Consider the following 23,310-nt stretch of genomic DNA (forward strand, 5'->3'; position numbering starts at 1 on the left):
GGACCAACCACATCCACCATAGCCTGCATACACGACCATGGCCCCATGTACACCGGGTGTCACTTTAGATGAGCGTGCACGATCCCTTCTGAGAGCCAGCCACCCGAGATCTTAGATGCCTTATGTCTCCACCCGACAACTCAAACTGAGGATCTCCTTTGATGACATGACGAGCTCCCTCAGATGTTATACTTGCTTTGCAGTCTAGTATGGAGGAGGATAGTATCACTATATAACAACACATTGTCACCATGTAGCATCAAATGAATACTTTTGTTTATGTAGTAGTTTCACTATATGACTACATATTTTCACCCTGTAGCATCAAATGGATACATTTGGTTATGTAGCATGTTTCACATAATTTTTTTGTTCCATGGTTCAGCATTCTCTCTCTCTCTCTCTCTCTCTCTCTCTCTCCCCGTCCGTTGGTCGTATATGCCCTCGTGTTGCATTCTACTGACGTTAATACCTCTCTCTCTCTCTCTCCATGGACACGATGTAATCTCCATAGGTCATTTTGGCCTTTTGTGTAGACGTTAATATAACTTTCTTTCTTTCTCTCCATAAGTAATAAAATAATTATACACAAATTTTTAACGTATATATTGAGTTTTCATGTACAGCTCACTCCCAAGGATAGGTGTGTGTGCATGTATCTCAACCGTGTGACGATCAAATGAAGCATGTGGTCACGATAAAAGCTCATCTTCATCCCCATTGGTTATGTGGGTGACCTCCAAGTCTTATGAATATCAAGCCTGTTGATATCCTACCGGATCACTCTATTCCGCTCTATGTGGCTAAGGTCATAGGTAGGGGCATCGATACTATACTAAAATCATAGCAAAGCATCTGGCTGCATGCCATGAAATCAACCCTGTAACCACATGTGCATACCAACAATCTATATCCCTATCCTGCACTAGCTATCTAGTTTGGAATAGGGCCTTTATTGCCATTGGTGGGACTCCCGTCTCAGCCCGTACAATCTCATGTGGCACAAATGGCCTACTCCTAATCATCCGTGACATTATCATCACAAGAGGTCTCTTCATATGTCCCCATCCATCATATACATTCTCAATCTCTAGGCATGTGGGTTCCTTCTCACCCTCTATTTCTACATCATTGGGTTCTTTTTTCTTCTTCCTTCTCTTGTGATATAAGCTTGGTTGGACCCCAAATGGTAGCCCCATATAATAGTGTAATGTGTCAAATAGCCATAGCTTTGTTTGTAGTAAAAAAATGTCAACTTTTTTATTTAATAGAAGCATATAATTTTGTGCGAGTGTGATGATGTATTACTAACGATTAGTAATTCTAAATTAACATTATTACATGTTCTTTATACCCTAAATCCTACACCTACATGCGAGTTCGGCTTTGTTTACTTGCAGATAGCAGCAAAGAAACAAACTCATGTGATACAGAGTAGAGTGGTACAAACATTTCACATCCTTTTTTCTGAGGGTACATTGTACAGTGCTGTTTTACTGCTTTGATGAATAAGAATATTATCTATACTTAGAATTTGTAATTAATATCATAAACTTCAATTCATTCTGTAGGAGAGGATTCATTGTGTCAGAAAGATAACACTGCGTTCGTGCTTGCATGTTGCCCAGCAACAAATACCAGCAATTATATTTGTCGTGCTCTGGTTGAGTACATTCTTATCATCAATCATTTCTCAAATCCTCAAAGCCAAGGGTATCCAAACCCCATTTATAAAACCGTGAGCATTGCAGTACTTGAAAAAGAATACATTTGTACACATTGCTCTCATTTGGTGAAGACTAGCACAGTAAGCATACTTAATACAGTAACCGTTAAATAACAACTTCATCACCTTAGACACATTTCTAGTATCCAATTTGCCTAAGATTTTTGTATTATTGGGCCACATGCTACAATATGGAAACACCAAGTCCTTCACGCTCCTGAACCACAGCTACTCTTATCAAATCAGAATTTTGTTCCTGCCTTCGACACACCTCGTTCCATGTTCCCAAGATACATTTTATATTCTCATTGCACCTTCCTAAGGTACATGTTATATTGGTTGCACCCCCTCAGCATTGATCTATTTTACATAATGTAAAATCTAGAGAGACTCCACTCCCAACTATACCAAGCACATCAGTATGTGCAACAGTACAAAGGCAGTCAATTTGCACATTATTTTCTTTTTCTCCTAGCTAATTGCAGCTACGATGATCACACTTAATAATAATAAACCCCGCCCCCTTGTAGTTTTTTCAGAAAGATGGTGTTCTCCTAGCAAGGAGAATCAAAAGCACATGTAATTCCACCATCGATAACCAGGCTTGCACCGGTCATGAAGGAGCTATCAGATGATGCCAGAAACAGAGCAGCTTTAGCTACCTCTGCTGCTTCACCAAATCTGCCCATTGGAATGTACCTTAACAATCTTTGTACCTTCTCATTTGAATTTATATGCTGCAACAAACAACACACAAAAAAATAAAACCCATTTGATTATGAGAAATGTAGGGATTAAGTTGTTATTAGCCCCCTTGTTATAAAGACACCATATCATGGACAAGTCATACAACCTGCATAAGGAGATTTGTCTGCAAAGGCCCAGGGCACAGTGCATTTACACGGACACCTTCACGTCCATGAAAGACTGCCAGTTCACGAGTTAGAGCAAGAATTGCCCCTTTGCTTGCAGTGTAAGCAATCTGCAGAAAAACAGATTTTAGTTTTCAGTTTTAGTTTACTGTTTCTTTTTCTTATTTCATCCATGACGAGATTTCATGGACACTATGTTGGTCTCATAGACCCTTTGGGTCTTTTTAAGACGTTAATTTAACTCTCTCTCTCTCTCTCTCTCTCTCTCTCTCCACATAAACTGTGGTAGAGGAGGAGAACACTTGATGAGCTCCATTGGTTTCACTGGTCTTGTTGTCCACTGTACACGTAGGACCCGCATAGTATGTGTGCCTATTTTCTTTTGGTACTTTCTGTACGATGTTTATTATCTCTAGTTTACACATGGAACCCATTGGGTATTTAATAGACGTTTCTCTCTCTCTCTCTCTCTCTCCAAATGGGCACTATACTGAGACGACCGTGTCATCATTACCGAGTGGCGCCTTGCATAGCAATGCAGGTTCTATGAGATCAAAGATGCACTCCACATGGCTGCATGAAACTGCAATGGGACCCTTTGGTCTGATCCAGGAGGTGATCCAGGAGGTTTCTCAGAGACCTACATAGGAAGAGACATCATCTTCTACACAGACACACACGAGAGCCCTGACAGAGGGCTACCCGAGGTGTCTCAATATGTAGGGAAGTCCACACATAGGAACCACCCCCGTGCCTCGGGGGGTACCTTGCTCAGGAGGAGTGGCATGCCTGTTTAGGCCGCACCTATGAGAGTGCTTATGGTGGTCTGGTACGATGAGGCGGCCCGTTTCGTGTTGATGCATTTAGCCTGGCCAGGCTCCCAGATATTACACATTGCAGTATGTTATTTCCCACCAGAGGCACGGGATTTGTTGCACGATGGAGAGTCGGCATATGCCCCTTTATTTGCAGATATTGTGGACTCCCCCCAACAGGGAGATATCCTCCTCTTGGGTTCCTTCAATGCACGGACAGCCAAGATGCAGGTGCATATGTATGACTTTCATGCAGACCAAGTTAGGTTTGCAGGCCTAGAAGGGCCTCGGCAGCAAGGGGGCCAGCCCTACCAAGTGTGGGCAGCATAGGCAGCCAGCCCAAGGGGCTGCACAGGCTGTCGGCCAGCCATGGAGGGGCTGGATAACCAGTCGGCCAGCTTTTGGACAGCCAGGTCTAGGTGGGCTATTGGTCCAGTTTGACCAGCCCATAGGGCCTCGACAAGCCGTCAGCCAGCAGCAGTGGCTGCCCATGAGAAAAGCACCTTTTCATGGGAATAAAACAGGTCGTGGATATATGATGCAGGCCGACCCCATCCTAGAGCAAACTGACCAGCACCTAAGAGACTATATAAGCATAGGCTAGAGTGTCTTTTCATTATTTCATAATTCACATAGTGCTGAAGCGTTCCAAGGGCCAGGACAGCCAAAGGAAATCCCTAAGCAAAGGTGAAGCTTGAAGGTCAAGAACCAGATCCTCCACAGGCTGAAGGTTTACAGCCACGGGAAGATCTACAACCGAGTCTTTTGTCATCATTCAATAAAGTAAATACACCACACTTGGTGGGGGCCCTGCAGAGGGTATTTGGGGTCCAATCGGGTGTACTGTGCCTTATATTCTCTCTCTCTCATCTCGGAGTCTTACAGTTCTGTTCTTATAACTGTAGGACAATCAGTTTATTGTACTTTTTAGTCTCATTTAGTTGTTCTCTTTGATGAGACACCAACTTCAGATGTACTCTCAGTTTTGGTCTCATAGGCCACTATGGCCTCTTCGAGACGTTAATATATCATTTCATTTCATTTCTTTTCTCTCTCTCTCTCTCATAGGCCACTATGGCCTCTTAGAGACGTTAATATATCATTTCATTTCATTTCTTTTGGTGTGAAGCAAGGATGCCCACTTTCCCCCACGCTATTTGGGTTATACATTGATGAGGTGGCTGACTTCATTACACGGGGAGGCGGAGATGGAGTTGATTTAGCAGGTACCTCAGTACATATTATGCTCTATGCTGATGATATTGTATTAGTGTCTGAGTCCCCAGGTGGTCTACAGCAGCATCTACATGCCCTCCATGATTTCTGCACACAGAGGGGTCTTACTGTGAACCTTGGGAAAACCAAGGTTATGGTCTTTCATACATCGAGACAGGGCAGGAGTCAGCTGACATTCACTCTCGCAGGATGCCAGGTGGAGGTGGTGACATCATACGTGTACCTAGGGGTTACCTTCTCTGGAGCAGCCACACGCTTTACCATGGGTTCAGCAGCCAGAGCTAGATTGACACAAGGATATGCAGCATTGGCTATGCTAGAGAGACAGTGCCACCAGGCGCATTTTCAGGAGCCCCGGACGAAGGGGTGGCTATTTGACACATTAGTCACACCGGCATTGATGTATGGAGCAGCAGTATGGGCGCCAGGCCTTGCTACCCATTGGTGGACACAGATAGAGAGACCACAGGCCCTCATGATGGCACGCATGATACGCAGCAAACCGTCAGTACCTCATGACATTATCCGAGTAGAGTTTGCTGCGCCTCCTATGATGGTAGAGGCCATATTTCAGACTATATGCCTGCTAGACAGATTCAGAGAGATGCCACAGGACAGATTATCATACAGAGCTTTTCAGGCATCTAGACAGTTGGCTGAGGCAGGAGACAGAGGATCATGGTATGCACAGGTCACACATTGGTTCTCACAGCATGGCCTAGACATGGATCATCTACCACCATTCCAGTATGATAGGGATGCACCACATATCCATCTCTCTCATAGTGAGAGGAACAGAGTATTGAGACAGGATCTATGGCAGCTCTATACACGAGAGACATGGATATCGCCTACACAGCCTCTTCCACCGAAGATGCTATACTACAGAGATCACTTCATGAGTATCACTGATGATGGATTTATAGAGAGGCCGAGATACATGGAGGGCTTTTTACCACACGGCTCCCGAGTGGCTATTGGTCAGCTCAGAGTTTCATCACACCGATTGGAGATTGAGACTGGCAGAGCAGCACGGATCCCCCGAGAGGAGAGGGTATGCAGATTGTGCAGAGAGGAGGTGGAGAGTGAGGAGCATTATGTATGCAGATGCAGAGCATATACAGCCATCAGAGAGAGATATCCCATTTTATTCAGAGAGCCACATTCCCTACGCCAGATCTTTGAGACAGCAGACCAGCGCATACTGGGGAGATACATTCTAGACATACAGCGCCACAGAGAGACATTATTACATGCTCAGACAGCTCCAGAGGGGGGGCGACAGACACAGATTACTACATTTTTTCAGAGATCCATACCCCTCCCAGCCCCTACACGGCAGGGAATTACTCTTCAGAGAGCAGAGACACTTAGAGCCCGCAGGAGACAGAGGACACCTGGCTTTCGGACACCACGCCTATACCAGAGAGAGATGACAGAGATCAGAGCTCACTTTCACAGAGAGGGTGCGGAGCGACTGGCTCGCTTCAGAGCACACCCAGGCATGTTCTTCAGGGAGCTGTGGACACCCCCTTCACTGATGTATACCATTTTATACCCCCAGTATGGTACAGGATGGAGCTAGCTAGGTTACACATCATGATTGTATACTCCATGCATATAGCTTTGCATTCTCCTAGTAATAGAGCTCCATCCCCTGCACACCCAGATTCAGCTTTTTTTATTCAGTACTTTTTCATTTTGTTGGGATGACAGAGGATACCCCATACAGGTACTCCGATTTGTCTCATAGGCCGAGTTCGGTCTTTTGGAAGACGTTAATAAAATCTTTCTTTCTTTCTTTCTTTCTCTCTCTCTCTTGGATCATTTACTTCCTAGACCAGCGTTGCCTAGGGCCTCTTCCTGCTTGAGCTCCGCAAACACAAGGACACCTTCTTGAGAGAGCTTCGGCCCCAGCCACCCCGCCCTCTCCCTCGCCAGCCAACCATTACCAATTTCTTTCAGACCTAGGAGGTGGAGGACACCGATAGAGTGGATCTTGTGGACCCACCTTGCCCGAGAGGAGTTACCTCGGACTGGGCCTCTGCATTCCAGCGTGCTCGATGCCGCCAGCCCCCTGGACGTTGGCCACGATCCCCTCATCAGCTCAAGATCCAGGACACGCACCTTTCCACGTGATGTAGCTGAGGGAGACCTCTTGGCCATACTCATTAGCCCCATGCTTGATATTTTGGAGAGCGGCGTACCATCTACTCGCATCTTGTTGAAGCCTCCTCTTCAATCGCTTGCTGTCCTCTCTGCTCCATCTGCGTTTTTCTGCAAATCGCCTCTCTTTGGTGGCTCCAAGTGGTGGTCCAACACTCGGCTTTTACATCTGCATTTTCTGGTGGAGTTAAGAGCACGGGTGGTGGCTGGTTGCTGTGTTCTCAGCAGAGTTTTTTTTTTTGCGAGTTTCGGGTCTCCTACTTCAGCAATTTTTTCCGGGTGCTTTCCTCTTTGTGGCTGGTATCTGATGCCTAGGTGCCTGGCTGCCCATATGTGCGTTTTTCTACCTGGTGGTGCTGCGTTTCTGGAGCTTGAAGGTGGCTGTGTTTTCACTGCTGGATCGACGTTTTCTGAAGCGACACCCCTTTCTTCATCAGCATTTTCTCTTCTTGTGCTCCTACCCTGCGTTTTCCTCGCGGAGTCCAAGTGCAATTTAGGAGGGGCTGCGTTGGTGATCGGTTGGCTGTTTTTACAGCCTGGACAGCAGCTGGAGGCATGTTTCTTGCTAATGGTGCAGCCTGCCAGGTGGCTCTTGCCGTTCATCTTCTTCCCCGCTTCCCTCCCCTCCCTATGGGTGTTTCTCGGAGGATTTTTGTGGACTGTTTTGCTGCTGTCCAGCCGCTCTTTACCTCAGATTTTTGAGGGGGGCTGATTGGTCGTTGTGGTTCCTGCTGCTCGAGAAGTGTTGGAGATTGGTAGTGGAGTGCTGAGATCATCGGTGGCACAAAGGCTTGCTTGCGAAGGTTCGCTATTGCGGTGGATATCGATCCCCCCCTTGGAGGAGGAATCAGTCTTTGTTTCTCCATAGAAGGTCAAGTTCACTCCTAGCGGACATGATCAAGCACTTGCTACAGTACAAAAGACAAGACGGCTTCGCTACTACTCTTGTGGAAAGAAGGGTCACTTGGCCAAGGATTGCAAGACCAAAGATAAAGCCAAGTCCAGGGCCAAGTTTTCAAAGAAGGGCAATGATCATATATAGGATGATGACTTCCAGCCAGAGGAGGCTTGTGGGCGGGAGAGGGGGTTATCACAAGCCCTGACTTTTGGTGCATGGGACCAATGTGTCAAAGTTCCCAGCAGGTAGAATATTTGGCGAGACAACTTCATTTTAGTAGCTAGAGCTACACACTGGTGAAGGAGATAGCACAAGCGGAAGCATAAACAATAAACATATGAGAGAGTGCAAAGGAGAATGAGAGAGTTGGACAAGATCACCTTTTATAACAGTAGTAAAGCTTTACAATGGCAACGGCCAGAACTGAGTGTTGAACTATGTGCAAGGGAAATTGGATGAAGGAGTGAATAATGGGGAACTCCTTATATAGTGCATGAGTGAGCTGGCCGATTGCTCATAGGACAAGTAAATAGGAGAAATACAATAAATACCCAAATAAATGGTAAAGGCCCGATCATTCCTATTTACGGCTCGCTGAAGCTGCACCCCGTCTCCTGCCTGCGCGACCTGCACACCAACTCCCCCCCCCCCCCCGACTGTGCGCTTGCTCTTGCCCCCCCCCCCGCCTGCTGCTGATTCCTGTGCTCTGCCCGCCACCCTTCGCCAGCTTGCTGCTGCGCCCCCCCCTCCCTCACTGCTGCGCTTCCTCCTTGCCCCCTCGCCCCCCCCCTCCTCGCCTCCTCGCCTGCTCGCCCCAGCCCCTTCTTCGCCCATCTCACCTCTGCATCGCCCCTTCCGCCAGCATTTTCCTCCTCGCCCCTCATTCGTGCAGCTCCCCCCCCCCCCCCCCCCCGCCAGGCATTTCCTTCGCCGTTTCTACCCCCCCCCTCCCTTTTCGTGCTGACCTCCGCCCCCCTGGGGGTTCCGTTTTCTTTTTTCCTCCGGTCGTCCGCCTTGCTGTGTGCAGCCCGTTTCTTGCAGGATTTCCGCTTTTGCCTCGCCTACGCCTGAGCTTCAGACTCTGATGGAGACTCCTCCCGCCTCGCCTCAGAGGGACTCATCCGAAGCCCCCTCGCCCGCCCCCGAGGACACCCCCATCAGGCTTTCTCTTTCGCCGGAAGAGGAAGCGAGCCTCACCGCAGAGGTGGAACGCCTTCAGGCCCATTCCACCATCTGCCGTATAGTCGGCACTCGCCCCAGCAGAGGGGAGATCAGGGATCTTCTTCAGGCCCGCCTTCTTGCAGATGTGGGCAAGATCCTGGATGTACAACTTCTGGGCCGGGGACATTATCAGATCAAGTTCGAGGCCGCCCAGAGCGTTGCCAAGGTCCTTGCCATGAGTCCCCTTGACATCAGGGGTGCTCGGGCTTTCTTCAGACCTTGGCAGCATGGATTTGACCCAACAGCGGCGGAGCAGGGAGAGCGCCTCTTCCATGTTACAGTTTGTTTCCCTGGTCTCCGCCGGGAGTATCTGCCGCTCCTCTCCAGGCTCGGAGCATTGGTGGGCTCGGTACTAGAGACGGGCCCCTCAGCAGCTTCAGTGGTGGCCAGAGCAGCTGGGCTACCTTCGGTCAGAGTGTTGGTGTCTGACATCTCCTCCCTTCCTAAGGTCATTCAGCTACCTAGGATAGGGGGGGGGGTGGATAGATCAGAGAGTGGAGTTCTCGGGGCTCCCGAACCAGTGCTTCATTTGCAGGCAGGTCGGTCATCTGGCCAAGGCCTGCCCTCGCAGAAGACCTCGACCCTCACCACAGCAGCAGGCTACTGATGGCCCGCCCACAGATTCGGCTCGGCAGGCTGCCTCCGGGACACCTGCTCAGGCCACAGAGACCTCGGAGTGGCAGCCTGGACAGGGGCGCCGCCGAGGGAGACATCCACAGCAGCACGCCCAGAGACTGCTGCAGCAGCAGCCACAGTCTCAGCCTCACTGGGTTCCCGTGAGGAACAGCTTTGCTCCCCTTCAGGAGGAGACCCCTGCAGCGACCGAGGACCAGGAGATGCCAGCTCCCCCTCCTTCACCCCCCCCACCCCCGTCCCCTCCCACCGCCTCGCTTCCACCATCGCCTCCTCCCGCCCCCGCTCCGGTTTCGGCAGCGGCTCTCTCTCCACCTCCCTCGCCTCCCCTGCCTCCCCCTCCGCCCGCCTCACCTTCCCGGGAGGCCCTGGCAGTTCCCTGGCGCTCACCTGCAGTCCGGAGAGCGCTGAGCACTGACCTCGCTCGAGCATCACAGAGGAGACCTATGCCGATTAGGGCCTCACGGATTTCATCTATCCGCAGTCGGCTGAGTCGCCTTGGCATTAGACAGCGCTCGGAGGCCTTTGATTATACCTTCACACGGCTTTTTGGAGCAGAGGGCCCCCATGAGCCAGCACCCATTCGAGTTCATGTAGTGATACCTCCGGCCCGCGGGGAGGAGGCACTAGACTCAGCGGTGGCCTTCTCGTTCCCTCTATGTGGACCTTGTGACCGGGAGTGGACTCTAGAGCTCGCTCTCAGCACTTTGAAGACTCAGGCAGTTGAGTTTTCTCACCACATGAGCGATCTGGAGGTGACAGATGTGATAGGTCGACTTTGGGAGTTGGCTCATTTTTTCTTGGATCCCGGGAGTGTGGATACCTCAGGGATTCGGCATTTGGTCGTGCGCATAGTGGCAGACTTGGCACGCGACCCTGGATATGTGAGTATACACGAGGTTTCTCTGTCAGAGCAGGAGGCAGTCGCCATGGGCCACAACCACTGGCGCCTGATCCGGGATTCTTGCAGTACACCGGGTGGGCAGATTCGCAGCCGTTCGGATGGGGACTACTCTCCATCCAAGCCGCTTGCGAAGGCCCGCCGTACGGCTGAGACAGCATCCACCTCAGCAGGGCATCCATGAGGATCATCTCATGGAATGTACAGGGCCTTGGCGGAGCACACTTTATACGCTATCGAGGTTGCTTGAGGTAGGAGCTTCAGAGATGCCTGGTTGGTGGCAGCATTGACATTTTGATGATGCAGGAGCACCACTTGGGTGAGAGCAGGATCCGGAGATATGGTTCGGTGATGCCTGGTAGATGGGACACTTTTTGGTCTGCAGGGTTTGGTCCTTTGGGTGGACAGGGAGGAGTATGCATGGTTATTGCAGATGTATGGCGGCAGGCCATTGTGGATCGAGGGATCATTGTGCCTGGTAGAGCACAGTATGTCATTCTGAGGATGCATGATGAGCTATTGGGTGTGCTCAACATCTATGCGCCCAATCATGCTAGTGCCAGAGCAGAGTTCTGGACTCAGGTTACAGATGCACTGCCAGAGGCCGCACATTGGTGTGTTGGGGGAGACTTCAACATGCTTGAGGACCCGGCAGATAGGGTGGGAGGCAGTCATGTTACAGTGCACGGCAATGAGCTTGCAGCTTGGGACCGGTTTTGCATGTCACTGAGGATCACTGATGCATGGCAGCATGGGGCTTTCTCCCGGTCTCAGGACAGTCTTAGTTTCTCTCGGTCGGATCGCCGGCAGGGAGGGACTAATCTATCACGGATTGATCGCTTTTATGTGGGCGACTGGTTAGGGGAGCAAGGGGGCTCCGTCGGCATTCTCGCTGGCACCTCATTTTCAGATCATGCGCCAGTTATATTGACATTGGAGGAGGGGACACGGGAGCCCAGCTTGCAGTTGAGGATCCCAGAGAGGGTACTTGCAGATCCCAGTCTCGCTGAGGACATTGAGAGGATCTGGCATGATAGTCAGTGCTCTGACCAGGATGCAGCGGGCCAGTGTGCCCAGGGACTCATTGATCTTAGCTCTTTTCTACACGCTGCAGCTTTGACACGACTGGGAGAGATTCGTGAGCGGGAGCAACGGCTGAGACGCAGCCTTGCTTCGCTACAGCGCCTTCAGGAGCAGCAGCCTGCATGTGAGTGGGTGGCGTCCCAGCTGAGCCAGGCACGCCAGGAGGTTAGAGAGGTAGAGGAGCAGAGACATGAGTTTTACTATCGTCGTCACGCCTCTCAGTGGACGCAGCTTGGTGATAGAGTGACTGGGGAGTTTTTTGAGATCACTGGACCCCGTCATGCGCGAGCAGGAGTCCGCCAGCTTGGTAGACCGGATGGATCGGTAGCTACTGAGCTCGGGGAGATCAGAGCCATTGCCACTGCATTTTATAGTGACCTGCTTTCAGCGGAGCCAGCCACTGAGGATCGAGATGTTTGCAGACAGACTGTGTGGGCCCATGTGCAGAGGAGGGTCACAGACCATATGCGTACAGTTCTAGGTGCGCCTCTGTCAGAGATTGAGCTTGCCGAGGCCTTGAGGGTCCTGCCGCGGCATAGTTGCCCAGGGGAGGACGGACTGACGCTGGCCTTTTTTATGCGCTATTGGGACCTTTTGGGGCCAGGCCTCCGCAGGGGCTTTCAGCATGTTTTGGACACTGGGGTGATGCCGCAGAGCTTTTCAGAGGGCTTGATCTATCTTATCCCCAAGGGGGAGGGAGTATCAGATGACATTCGGCATTGGAGGCCTATTACGATCCTCAATACTGTCTACAAGGTCTTAGCAAAGGCCTTGAGTTTGAGGATCCAGCCCTTCCTGGGGGAGTTGATTCATGCTACTTAGACAGGATTTGTCAAGGAGCGCAGTATCCTTGACAACATCTTTACTTTCTGGGAGGCGACGGCCCGAGCTAGATTTCTTGGCGAGGACTGGTCGTGATGCTTCTCGATTTTGAGAAGGCATACGATAGAGTTGATTGGGGATTCTTAGAGGGCACTATGCTTCGCCTGGGCTTTGAGCCAGGATGGATCAGAGGGGTGGCAGCTCTGTATTCCACAACTCGCAGCCAGGTGCTGATTGCAGGAGGACAGAGGCCGAGTTTTGAGCTGACCAGATCAGTCCGTCAGGGGTGTCCTCTCGCCCCTTTCCTTTTTCTCTTCTTTGCGGAGGCTATGAGTATGTATTTGACGGCAGAGGAGGTTGGTTTGAGAGGACTTCAGCTCCCAATCCGGGGGGAGGATTTGCTTGATGCTGAGTTTGCAGACGACACGGGCTTATTTTTGCATGGCCAAGAGGCCAATCTTATTCGGGCTGAGCAGTCGCTCCAGGTTTTTAGTGCAGCTTCGGGAGCATTGATCAATTGGCGCAAGACAGTGGCCTTTTGGATCAGTAGTGCTCCCACTCCGGCATGGAGCCCGGACCCTGGTTTTAGATGGATTCCTCCAGGCACAGCAGTGCGGTATTTGGGATGCCAGATTGGCCTCGATTTGTCACCTGAGCAACAGATTGCCCCGCTTCTTCTGAGCATTCGGAAGAAGCTATTGTATTGGAGTACAGCTCGACTATCCTTGGCTGGGAGGGTGGTGGTGGCAAATCAGGTGCTGTTAGCGACCATGTGGTACATTACGTCTTGCTGGATTTTCTCGAGCTCTTGCATCAGCCAGGTACAGAGGCTGATCAGGAACTTTCTGTGGTCTGGGCGGGACGGTCAGCCAGCTCGGGCAAATGTTGCATGGGCAGTTATTACACTTCCGCTGGCTCAGGGCGGTTTGGGCATTATAGATCCAGTCGATCAGAGTAGAGCCTTATTGGGGAAGCTTATTGTTCGGGGGTTGCTTCCAGGCGCTGAGCCTTGGAAAGAGCTCCTCTTGCAGCGACTGCAGGCTCGGGCGCCCCCTGCAGTGGGTACTTGGGCACCAGAGATTCGCTGGATCTTCATAGAGATGAGGAGGACAGGCCTCAGTAGAGGATGGGAGGACAGATTTGCTTTGAGTATCCTGAGAGCTTGGGAGCTGCTGAGACCGGGGCTCTCTCAGCGGCCTCCTTCTTGTGTTGAGGAGCGGGCCAGACACCCGCTCATCTGGAGCCCAGCGGTTCGCACGGAGCAGGGTCATATGCTGGGTTCTCGGCCTCGTCTAGCCTGGGGACCTTTAGCGGCAGGCCCAGCTCGTAGTTTTGGAGACTGGCAGGCTTTCTGCAGTCTACCAGAGGAGATCCAGGTGGAGAGGCTGAGTCACTTCAGAGGGGGGTTGATTATGAGAGATGATATTCAGGAGGCACTCACAGAGGAGTGGTTCACGCCTCTCGAGCCAGTGGCCCCACGGTGGATGGGAGCCTTTACACAGTTGGAGATCCTGATTGCTGTCAGAGCTAGCACTGAGGATGGCAGATGCCTCTACTATGAGATTCAGGATGAGGGCAGACTCCAGAGAGTGGAGGTGGAGTCGCCTTTGGTTGCAGAGTGCACCTTTCAGAGGATTCGGGTAGTGGCTGCCGCTTCTCGGAAGTGGCATATTGACCCCGACCCTGCTGATATGCTCCCGGATTGGCGCATATGGGCATATGCAGCGCGCCCCTTGGCCCGGCTACAGTGGGACCCCGGGGAGTACGAGTGGCATGATCCTTATGCATCCCATGAGGCCACAGAGATCACCTTTTTCCAGTATACTGTTCGGCTGGGACGGCATATTTTGACGGCGAGGAGGACGGTTTCTCCAGCGGCAGCGGGGCATTGGCGATTGCAGGGACTCTCACAGGAGTTCCTGGAGGATTTCTGGGCTCGGCTCTGGGCTAGTTGGCAGGCCCGCAGGATTTCGGCTTTTCAGTGGCTGGTCGCCCACAGGGGCTCAGCAGTTGGCACTTGGCTTGTTTACAGCGGTCTTCCGGCGGCCTGCGTTCGATGCGGCCACCCTATGGAGACACAGAGACATTGCCTTTGGGACTGCCCTCAGGCACAGCAGATTTGGCTGCGGATGCTGCGTATTCTGGCCCCCCTCTCTCCAGAGGGTATGTTTACGTGGGGAGCCGCTGCTTGGTCGACTTCGTTAGGGCCTGCTATGGGCTATGAGATGGAGCAGGGCAGTCAGGCCATCAGATTTATTAGGGGCCAGCCTCGCCTGGTTCCGGCACCGGATTTCTCGTCCGCCAGCTGGACACAGGAGAGGGATTTACGATGGGAGCTCCTCAGCAGCCTCACCATCTGGTTCACCTGGAGGGCCCGGTGCTTTACGGCCTTTGAGGGGAGATTGGAGCCACCAGCAGAGACTGTACGGGGGATTTGGCAGGAGTTGATCCACACCCTGCGAGGTCAGTACGACCGCATTCGGGGAGACTCGGATGAGGCGATCTTACGGCGCCAGGCCTTTCACACCACTTGGCGTTGTGGCCCTTTCTACACCTTACACACGGGATCCCCCCGTTGGCACTACAGGCCACCTGTTTGGCTCTTCCCCCCCCCCCTATTGTATGATCTAGCCGCTCAGTTCTCTGTACTGATGCTTGTATTTTGCAGCACCTAGGGAGAGTCTCCCGGGCCATGATGTATTCGCTGCTCTTCTCTCTCTTAGGAGCAGGAGAGATCTTTTGTAGCCCTACGGGCGTTTTTATATAACTAATGAAAGGATCTTTTCTCGGAAAAAAAAAAAATGGTAAAGGCCCCAGAACATTGAGATGCACAATTCTAACACCCCCTCTGCAGCTCATAGTGTGCAAGAGTCGGAAGAAGATAAGTCAATGAAGATGCAACCAAGGACCCTCCAGCACCGTGAATAGTGGAATCACCTCGGAGAGAGCACCCACCAACCTGTTTCCTCGAAACAAGATGCCACCACGAACAGCAAGGAACTTTGCTTGGCCACGAATTTCTACACAAGTGTGCAGTGAACTCCAAGAATAGATAATGAGCTGCTGGACACACCGCGCCCATAATCCCCAACAGTGGACAGAACACATCACGTCCCAAAAGCCTCGAACAATGAACTTGGAACAGATCCAGTTCATAATCTCTGATGTACCAAAGATAACCATGTCCTACTAGATGTCTAATGCTTGGAACTCCGAATCACGGTCCCCATGCACGAGTAGGTGGAGCTGTAATCAGCCCCCTCTTCCGCCCACAAGCCTCTTCTGGGAGCCCTAGAAGTGGTACTAGAATCTATATCACTATCATGTGTCGTGTCTTTGCCTTTTCTCTGAGATGAAGCCTTGCCCTTGGTCTTGTCCTTCTTCTTGGATAGATGTCCACTTTTCCCACAAGAGAAACAGCGACTCCGACCTTTCTTCTGAACTAAGGAAAGTACCTGGTCAACACTGTTGACTGACACCTTCAACTTACCCTGTGAGATGAGAACGGACTACTCCTCCAAAAGTAGAGAGCTAAGATCATCAAAATCCAACTGAGTGGAAGTGACCTGGCACCGCAAAGATCAAGAAATAACATCATAGTCCGGAGGAAGCTTGGTGAGGATAAGAGCAGCCAGCTGTCTGAGAAGAGGACAAAGCAGCACCCATAGCCAGTAACTGGTCATGGATAACCTTGGCCTTCATGAGAAAAGATTGCATGGAATTGCCTTCAGGAAATAACAAGCCGTAGAGCTGCCCCTGCAAAGGTAACTACCCTCATCAATGAATCTCGAGCAAAGAGATCCTCCAATTTTGACCATACCTGATGAGCACTGGTTAGCGTTTGCACTGTCGGTTTGCACTGTCGGTGAGACATTCTTGGTGATGGTCTGCACAAGCACAGAATGTGCCTTCGAGTCCCGATTCTCCCAGTCTTGTAATTCCATAGCAAATTCATCCTCCTGATCCCAAGTCCACCTCCTAGAGTTTTGAAGACGCTCAGGCTTCCTTTCAGTGCCTTGAACACCCTTGTGGATGAACCGGACCCGCATCTGAAGCTTCCAATGAGTGTAGTTGGGTCCTTTCAACTTGTCATCTTTGTTCGTACAGGGGGGAGCCATATCCACAGCAGCAAAGAACAAATCTGAGCTCTCAAACACTTCTCTCAAGTGCTTTCCAACGAAGCGAGGCACCAGGAACAATCAGCCCCCTCTCAAACCGTAGAGAGAAAGAAGCGGGACAGTAGCAAAACAGCCCAGGATCCACCAAGAACCTCCTACCGGAAGGGCAAGGACTCGTGGAGGAAGAAAACAATTTAGGGCCACTTGTCTGGTAGCACCAAATGCAAAGAACTCACCAAAAACAGAAGCCAGTACAGTAAACACAGCTACAACACCACCTTTTGCCTCTATAGAAGAAAACGCAGCCACCAAAACTGGCCGGATTGCCTCTGTAGGAGAAAACGCAGCCACCAAAACTGGCCTGAAGCAAACAACCGGCTGGCTGGACTTGAAAATGCAGCACTGTTGGGGAAACACAGCCACTGTTGTCAAGGATCTGCAGCCAGGAGAGATGTGGAGAAAAACGCACCACAAAAGGAGGGAAAGGTGGGCAGATTTGCAGAGTTTGGAGCAGCCTGGACCTAAGCGTATGATACCATGAAGGAGATAGCACAGGCGGAAGCATAAACAGTAAACATATGAGAGAGTGCAAAGGAGAATAAGAGAGTTGGACAAGATCACCTTTTATAACAACAGGAAAGCTTTACAATGGCAATGGACAGCAACTGAGTGTTGAACTATGTGCAAGGGAAATTGGATGGAGTGAATAATGGGGAACTCCTTATATAGTGCAAGGGAAATTGGATGGAGTGAATAATGGGGAACTCCTTATATCGTGCATCAGTGAGCTGGTCAACTGCCTCTAGGGCTGGCCGACTGCTCACAGGACAAATAAATAGGAGAAATACAATAAAATACCCAGATAAATGGTGAAGGCCCCAGAACACTGAGATGCACAATTCTAACAACTAGATGTGTTCCAAGTCTATTGCTTGGTGTAGCGGAGATTATGGACGAGACGAGTTCCAAGTTCACTGTTCGAGTTTTTTTTTTTTTTGACATGGTGTGTTCATAGTCCACTGTTGGGGGATTATGGGCGTGGTTTGTCTGACAGCTCATCATTTTGTATACTTAGAGTTCGTTGCACATTGGTGTGGGACTTTGGAGCCAAGCAAATTTCTTTGCTGTTCAAGGTGGCATTTTGTTTCGAGGAGCCAAGTTGGCAGGTGCTCTTTCCGAGGTGTATCCGGTATCTGCAGTATTGGAGTGTCCATGGTTGCATCTTCATTAGCTTATCTTCTTCAAACTTTTGCACACTATGAGCTGTAGAGGGGGTGTTAGAATTTGTGCATCTCATTGAGTATGGGATCTGGACCTTATATTGGCACACATATTTCTCATGTATTTACTAGTCGTGGGGATTTATGCTTGTCATGGGCTGTCATCCAGGCAGTTCATGGTGCAGTTGGCCAGCTCTCTTGGCCTCCTTTATAAAGGCCTCCCTCCCCTCACTTGTTATTCATTCATTCACAGGCACATATGCTCTACACCTATCTGCTGGCTGGTATTACAATTGTAAAGCCTCATGCTATAATACAAAGATGTTCACTGTCTGATATCTCTCTCACTGCCTCTCTCCCTCTCTCCTATGTTTTGCTTCCGCATTGTGCAACTTTATCAAGACCTCTCTTCGACGTCCACGATGAACAGGAACCAAATTTAGTGGACCAAGCTGAAATTATGGTTCCAGAATAGATCCTTCTACATCGTTTCAAGCACAGCTATGGCCGAAAAGAAAGACAGTTGTTCATGAAGTTTCAAGAATGAGAGACACACGAAGCCATGTGGTTTGACAAGACCACCTTCGAAGATTTCCCAACACTATTTTGGAGGCTTCGCGGCTTCCATCAAGTTAAGCACAAGGGGATCTCACATGCATCCCGCACTTGGATGAGACATGGACATATCTTTACAAGCACGTGCAGGACCTAGAGTGGAAACTGGTCCCTTCTGAGCTCCTGTCCGGGACAAGTCAGCCAAGGTTCCACTCTAAGCGTCCAAGGTCAGGTGTACAAGTCCCGTACATGGTCTTGGTTAGGTGTGCAAGTCCCGCACATGAAGCAGTGCTTGGTCTGTATTGTGAGTCACCCTAGGGAATGATGAAAGGTGTTCAACGTGGCCAGATACCAGGCATATGAGACATAGAGCATATAGTTGCATGTAGAAGAAGGGGCAGTCCTTTGGGGTACCCTAGAAAAGGGTTGGAGACCCTTGCCTAAGAAAAGTGTATGCCTTGTAGGCCACCCTTAGGGCCAAAGAGGCCCATGGCCAAAGTCCTACAGCCAAGCATGGCTGGGCATGCTCTCAGCCAGGCCTAGAAGGGCCCGGGCAGCAAGGCGGCCAGCCCTACCAAGTGTGGGCAGCATAGGCAGCCGGCCAAAGGGGCTGCACAGACTGTCAGCAGCCAGCCATGGAGGAGCTGCATAACCAGTTGACCAGATTTTGGACAGCCATGCAGCCAAATTGAAGCTTCTGCACTTGCAAAAAATTTGGGGCTTTATCAAGTAGAAAATCATGGAGATGAACAGAGGCAGCCTGGCCATTGAAAAATTCAATGGCTCCAGCTTTCCTACTTTGCAAACAACTTGACGAGGTGGAATGTTGTTGGAAAGCATGGTGGAGCTAGAGAGAGAAAGAAAGAAAGAAAGAAAGAAAAGATATATTAACGTCTACGGAAGGCCAGATTGGCCTATGAGACAATTCTGTATACAACAAGTCCATGTCTTGAGTATTATGGAAAGAAAAACTGAAATGAAAAGCTAATCCAAGTCATATGCAGCTCACTATGCTGTCACTGTCTAACATGCTATAGATCATGATAGGTGGTAACAAACACAACAATATTCACTAGAATGATAGAGTGTATACAATGGTGAGTAGAGTGAAGTAAAAGGGCTGAATATAAAGGAGTGGAGAGAGGATTGATGTGGTGTATAGAATGCCACATAGGCACACATATCTACCACAATTGATGAGATAAGTGAGTTGGTGGGAGTTCACATACGGGTGGACGGCACACATACGAAGCTCCGAAACACCCAACAAACTCCCCTTCGAAGCGAAGATGGAGATGTATCAAAAGAAAACCTTCAAGAGCTAAAATGACCTCCAGACTGTATCATGTCATCTACTAGTCGTGTCCGCTATGCCAATTCGCAGGTTTAAGTTTGAGCATGACTTAGAGGCTGTACTAGGCACTCCGTACAAGCATAGACAGAGGCTCCAGGTCTAAGCGTGGATGCACAGTGACTCACAGGGCTAGGTGACCAAAGTACCCACATCCTAGAACCTTTCTAGGCCTGATTCATAGGAGCATACCCTTAGCAGTTTTCACAACCCCTCTAGCTCCTAACATGGGACCTGAGGAAAATTACAAAGCTTTGGTTATTTAGGTGAACGCACATACGGAATACGGGGATAAAAACACATAGGAAAACATACATAGTCAATTTTCGGAGTACTACTCCGGACAGGGAACCCATTATTACAAACACACATTATTACAAACCCATTATTACAAACACACATAAAAAGATGATAAACATTTTTAGGGTTTTTCACGAGCCAAAAGGATAGATAGGCATCCTGGGAAATGCCCAAGTGGCACCCACATGTCGCAGATGCAATCCAAGTAAACTTGGACTAAAGTAGCATCGATGTTGTCCGATTCCATGGGGATCAATGGAGAACTCCAAAATGCCCTGAAACTTGCAAGGCGGTGAAGCGTTGTCTTCTGCATGGAAAGAAGTCTTTGCATATGGTGGACAATTGCCGGGAAGCTGATAGTTTTGCACATCATCGGTTCTTGAAAAAAATGTGACCGCGTGAAGGCCAATAACCCATAAATGTTTGCCCGAAAATAAAACCAGCTGCTAGTTTAAGAGCTCGGTGTGAACAGGAGCTTAAAATTTTCAAGGTTTTGAAAAAAATTTAATGGCCAAGACAGATGTGAAAGGCCCCAAAAATCGAAGGTTAAAAAACCTCAATTTTTTTTAAAAAGTGCCTGGGGAAGTGTGAAGAAGGCACAAAGAAGGTGTAATGTTTTTAAAGTAACCTTATCTCTAAATTGATGTGGGCTGTTTCTTCGTCACACACATGCGCAACTGTCTGTGCATGCACGCGAATCTGCAGGTCTACTGAATGTCGTGTTCTTCTGTGCGAGCTCGCGAGTTATGGCGGGTCTTCTCTCTACTGCTTGTGTCCTTCCCTGCGCTTCTCTACTTGCTACCCTCCTTCAATTCACGTTCTTTCCTCTGCTGCTCGTTGCTTTCTGAGAGCTTTGCAATCCGCCACCTTGCTTCCTCCTCCTTGCAGCTGCTCTCTATGGTGGTGCAGCTGCTCAGAATTTGTTGCTTTTGGTGCTCTTTGCTTTCTAGCAGCAAAACTTTATGAGAAGCTTCAGTGCCCAATCTCAAGGCTGCATGTAGATGGTGGTGAGGACCATCAGAGAGGCTATTGAGTCTGTGATAATCCTTGTTCTTATCTCACCAATTGACTTCTTTACTGTACTGTGTGGCTGTTGATGTAACTAGTAATATTTAAGGCTTAAAATCAATGGTTTGCAGCTTACCGATTTTCTGCCCCCAAGCCTTGCTTCTTTGCGCAATGACCTTCTGGACTGCTGCAGATGTGCATTCTTGACTTGCACCGTAGCAACCCTCTCAATGCTCAATTTATGTAGATTGTGGTGCCTTCTGCAGCTCCAATGCACCAGTAAATTGAAAGAGATGGGCAATAGAAAAATTAAAGTTTAATTAGGAAATCAAATACAGCAAATGCTGTAATAAATTAAAATAAAACTCACATATCAAAATCATCTAAAAACTATGCGCCTTAGGCGTCCATGGATCAATGCTCTGATACCATGTTGGAGACCATGGTGGAGCTAGAGAGAGAAAGAAAGAAAGAAAGAAAGTTGTATTAATGTCTTCAAAAGGCCAAAATGACCTATGAGACCAAAAGGTTACATCATATCCATGAGGTACATCATCCTGGGTACAAAATAGTAATAAAGAACAATATTGTCAAATCAGCCAAGGAGGTATGGGATAATCTATTTGGTAACAAAATTAATAACTCTAAGATGTTTCTCAAGCAAATTTTTTTCAATTTGAAAATGAATGAAAGCACTACCCTAGGAGAACACTTGAGAAATGTAGGCTCAGTCCTTCAACGACTTGCCAATCTAAAGGCAAACGTTGATAAAGATCATATGAAAGCAATGCTTTTATCCAGCATAGAAGGGATGTCAAAGTACTCCGAAACCCTCTTTGTGCTGAGGGTGGCAACTCAAATGTTATATAGCCGTCCTTATAGATGAAGACCACCGCCTCACAGAACAAGAAAAAGCTGCATTCACAAAGGGGAAAGGCAAAGGGAAAACAACCAGGTGCAACTTCTGTAAGAAGCTCGGACATATGGAGGACCGGTGCTTCAAAAGAATGGCCAAAGAACAAGAAAAGAGTCAAGACACATGCCAACCTTGTCCAGGAAGAAGAAGATGAAGACGTAGCAAAAGCCCCCCGCAGCAAAAGAAGACAAAGCTTTCACAGCAATGGATAATCTCTCTCTCAATGAGGAAGATTATGATTGGGCCTTCTGAGCTGTTCTGTGTGTGTGAGTCATAGGTTCTTTGCTTGGGAAGTCCCCCAAAAACTGAATTTAAATAATCTCTATGTGTGCTCTTATCCGCTTTATAATGCCTTAATATTATAAAAGGCCTTGTTTCCATGTCATACCCTGCTTAGAGCCATGGGGTTTATTTGGGTAGATGGCACAGTCATGTGGTCAAGCTCTAATATCAGGCTCGACATGAGAGTTTTTGTGTTGGTACAAAGTGATCTTTCATATCACGCGTTGCACTTTAGAGCCCAAATCACCATGGCTATTAAAGGTCTTCTCAAGCATCTCCACCTTCACTCTGAAGGGGGGTTTGTTGGGATTCGGAGTTTTATGTGTGTGAACCATCCCTTAGTATGTATAAGTGCCTGTGTTTGTGAACAACTTCTAAAGGCTAGATATTATGTGTGTGTATGTAGTAAGCAATGATGTCAGCACATAAGCCATGTGTCATTGCTTCAGTGTGTGTGTTTGAGTCATAAGGCTCTAAGCCTATAAAAGCATTGTACTTGGTGAAGGTTTTAAATCCCATCAATCAATCAAATAATCATTGAGTTATGCACATGACATCGTCCTCCTCTCAAATTTAGCAAGGGGGCTTTAGAGAGAGTTGGATGCCTTACAAGACTTCTGCACTCAGCAGGACCTCCCTGTAAACCTTGGTAAAACCAAGGTAATGGTCTTCAATACTTCTCGCCCCTTCACATCCAGATTGAGCTTCGCATATAGAGGGGATCCTCTGGAGATTGTCTCATCCTATGTCTACCTTGGTGTCACTTTCAGTGGCCCACACTTCACCATGCTTCCCGCAACACATGCCAGAGTGACATGGGGATATGCAGCCTTGAGCTTACTTGAGCGGCAGTGCTTCCAGGCACGTTTCCAGGAGCCCAAGACGAAGGGTTGGCTTTTTGACACCCTCATCACACCATCCTTGATGTATGGAGCAGCCTTCTAGGGGCCAGATTTATCCGATGAGGATTGGCAGTGAGTTGAGAGGCCCCGAGTCATGATATTCTCCTATATGATCCGCAACCAACCATCAGTCCCACACCAGATTATTCAGGCAAAGTTTGCTACAGCCCTGATGGTAGTAGATGCACTCTTCCAAACAATCACCTACCTCCATCGCATTAGTCACATAGATCCCCACAAGTACCCAAGGCTTGCCTTGAGAGTCCTCGAGACAGCTAGCACTTG

The 23,310-nt window shown here is 49.2% G+C and overlaps 1 protein-coding gene across 3 annotated transcripts in view; it reads right to left on the bottom strand.

Annotated features, from left to right (window-relative positions):
- Positions 1–1,861: 1,861 nt before the first annotated feature.
- The window catches only part of LOC147611044 (uncharacterized), a 68,800-nt gene continuing 47,351 nt past the window's right edge, over positions 1,862–23,310 (bottom strand). For all 3 annotated transcript variants that reach the window (XM_086785689.1, XM_086785687.1, XM_086785688.1), the window contains 2 exons: positions 2,580–2,708; positions 1,862–2,463 (listed from right to left, as the gene is read on the bottom strand). In XM_086785689.1, the coding sequence (XP_086641815.1) occupies positions 2,281–2,463; positions 2,580–2,708 (312 nt within the window). In that variant the 3' untranslated portion in view covers positions 1,862–2,280. The remainder of the gene's footprint in view (positions 2,464–2,579; positions 2,709–23,310) is intronic.

The sequence above is a fragment of the Cibotium barometz genome, chromosome 48, assembly GCF_041138505.1.
Source record: "Cibotium barometz isolate CiBa-2024 chromosome 48, ASM4113850v1, whole genome shotgun sequence".
Taxonomy (NCBI): Eukaryota; Viridiplantae; Streptophyta; class Polypodiopsida; order Cyatheales; family Cibotiaceae; genus Cibotium; species Cibotium barometz.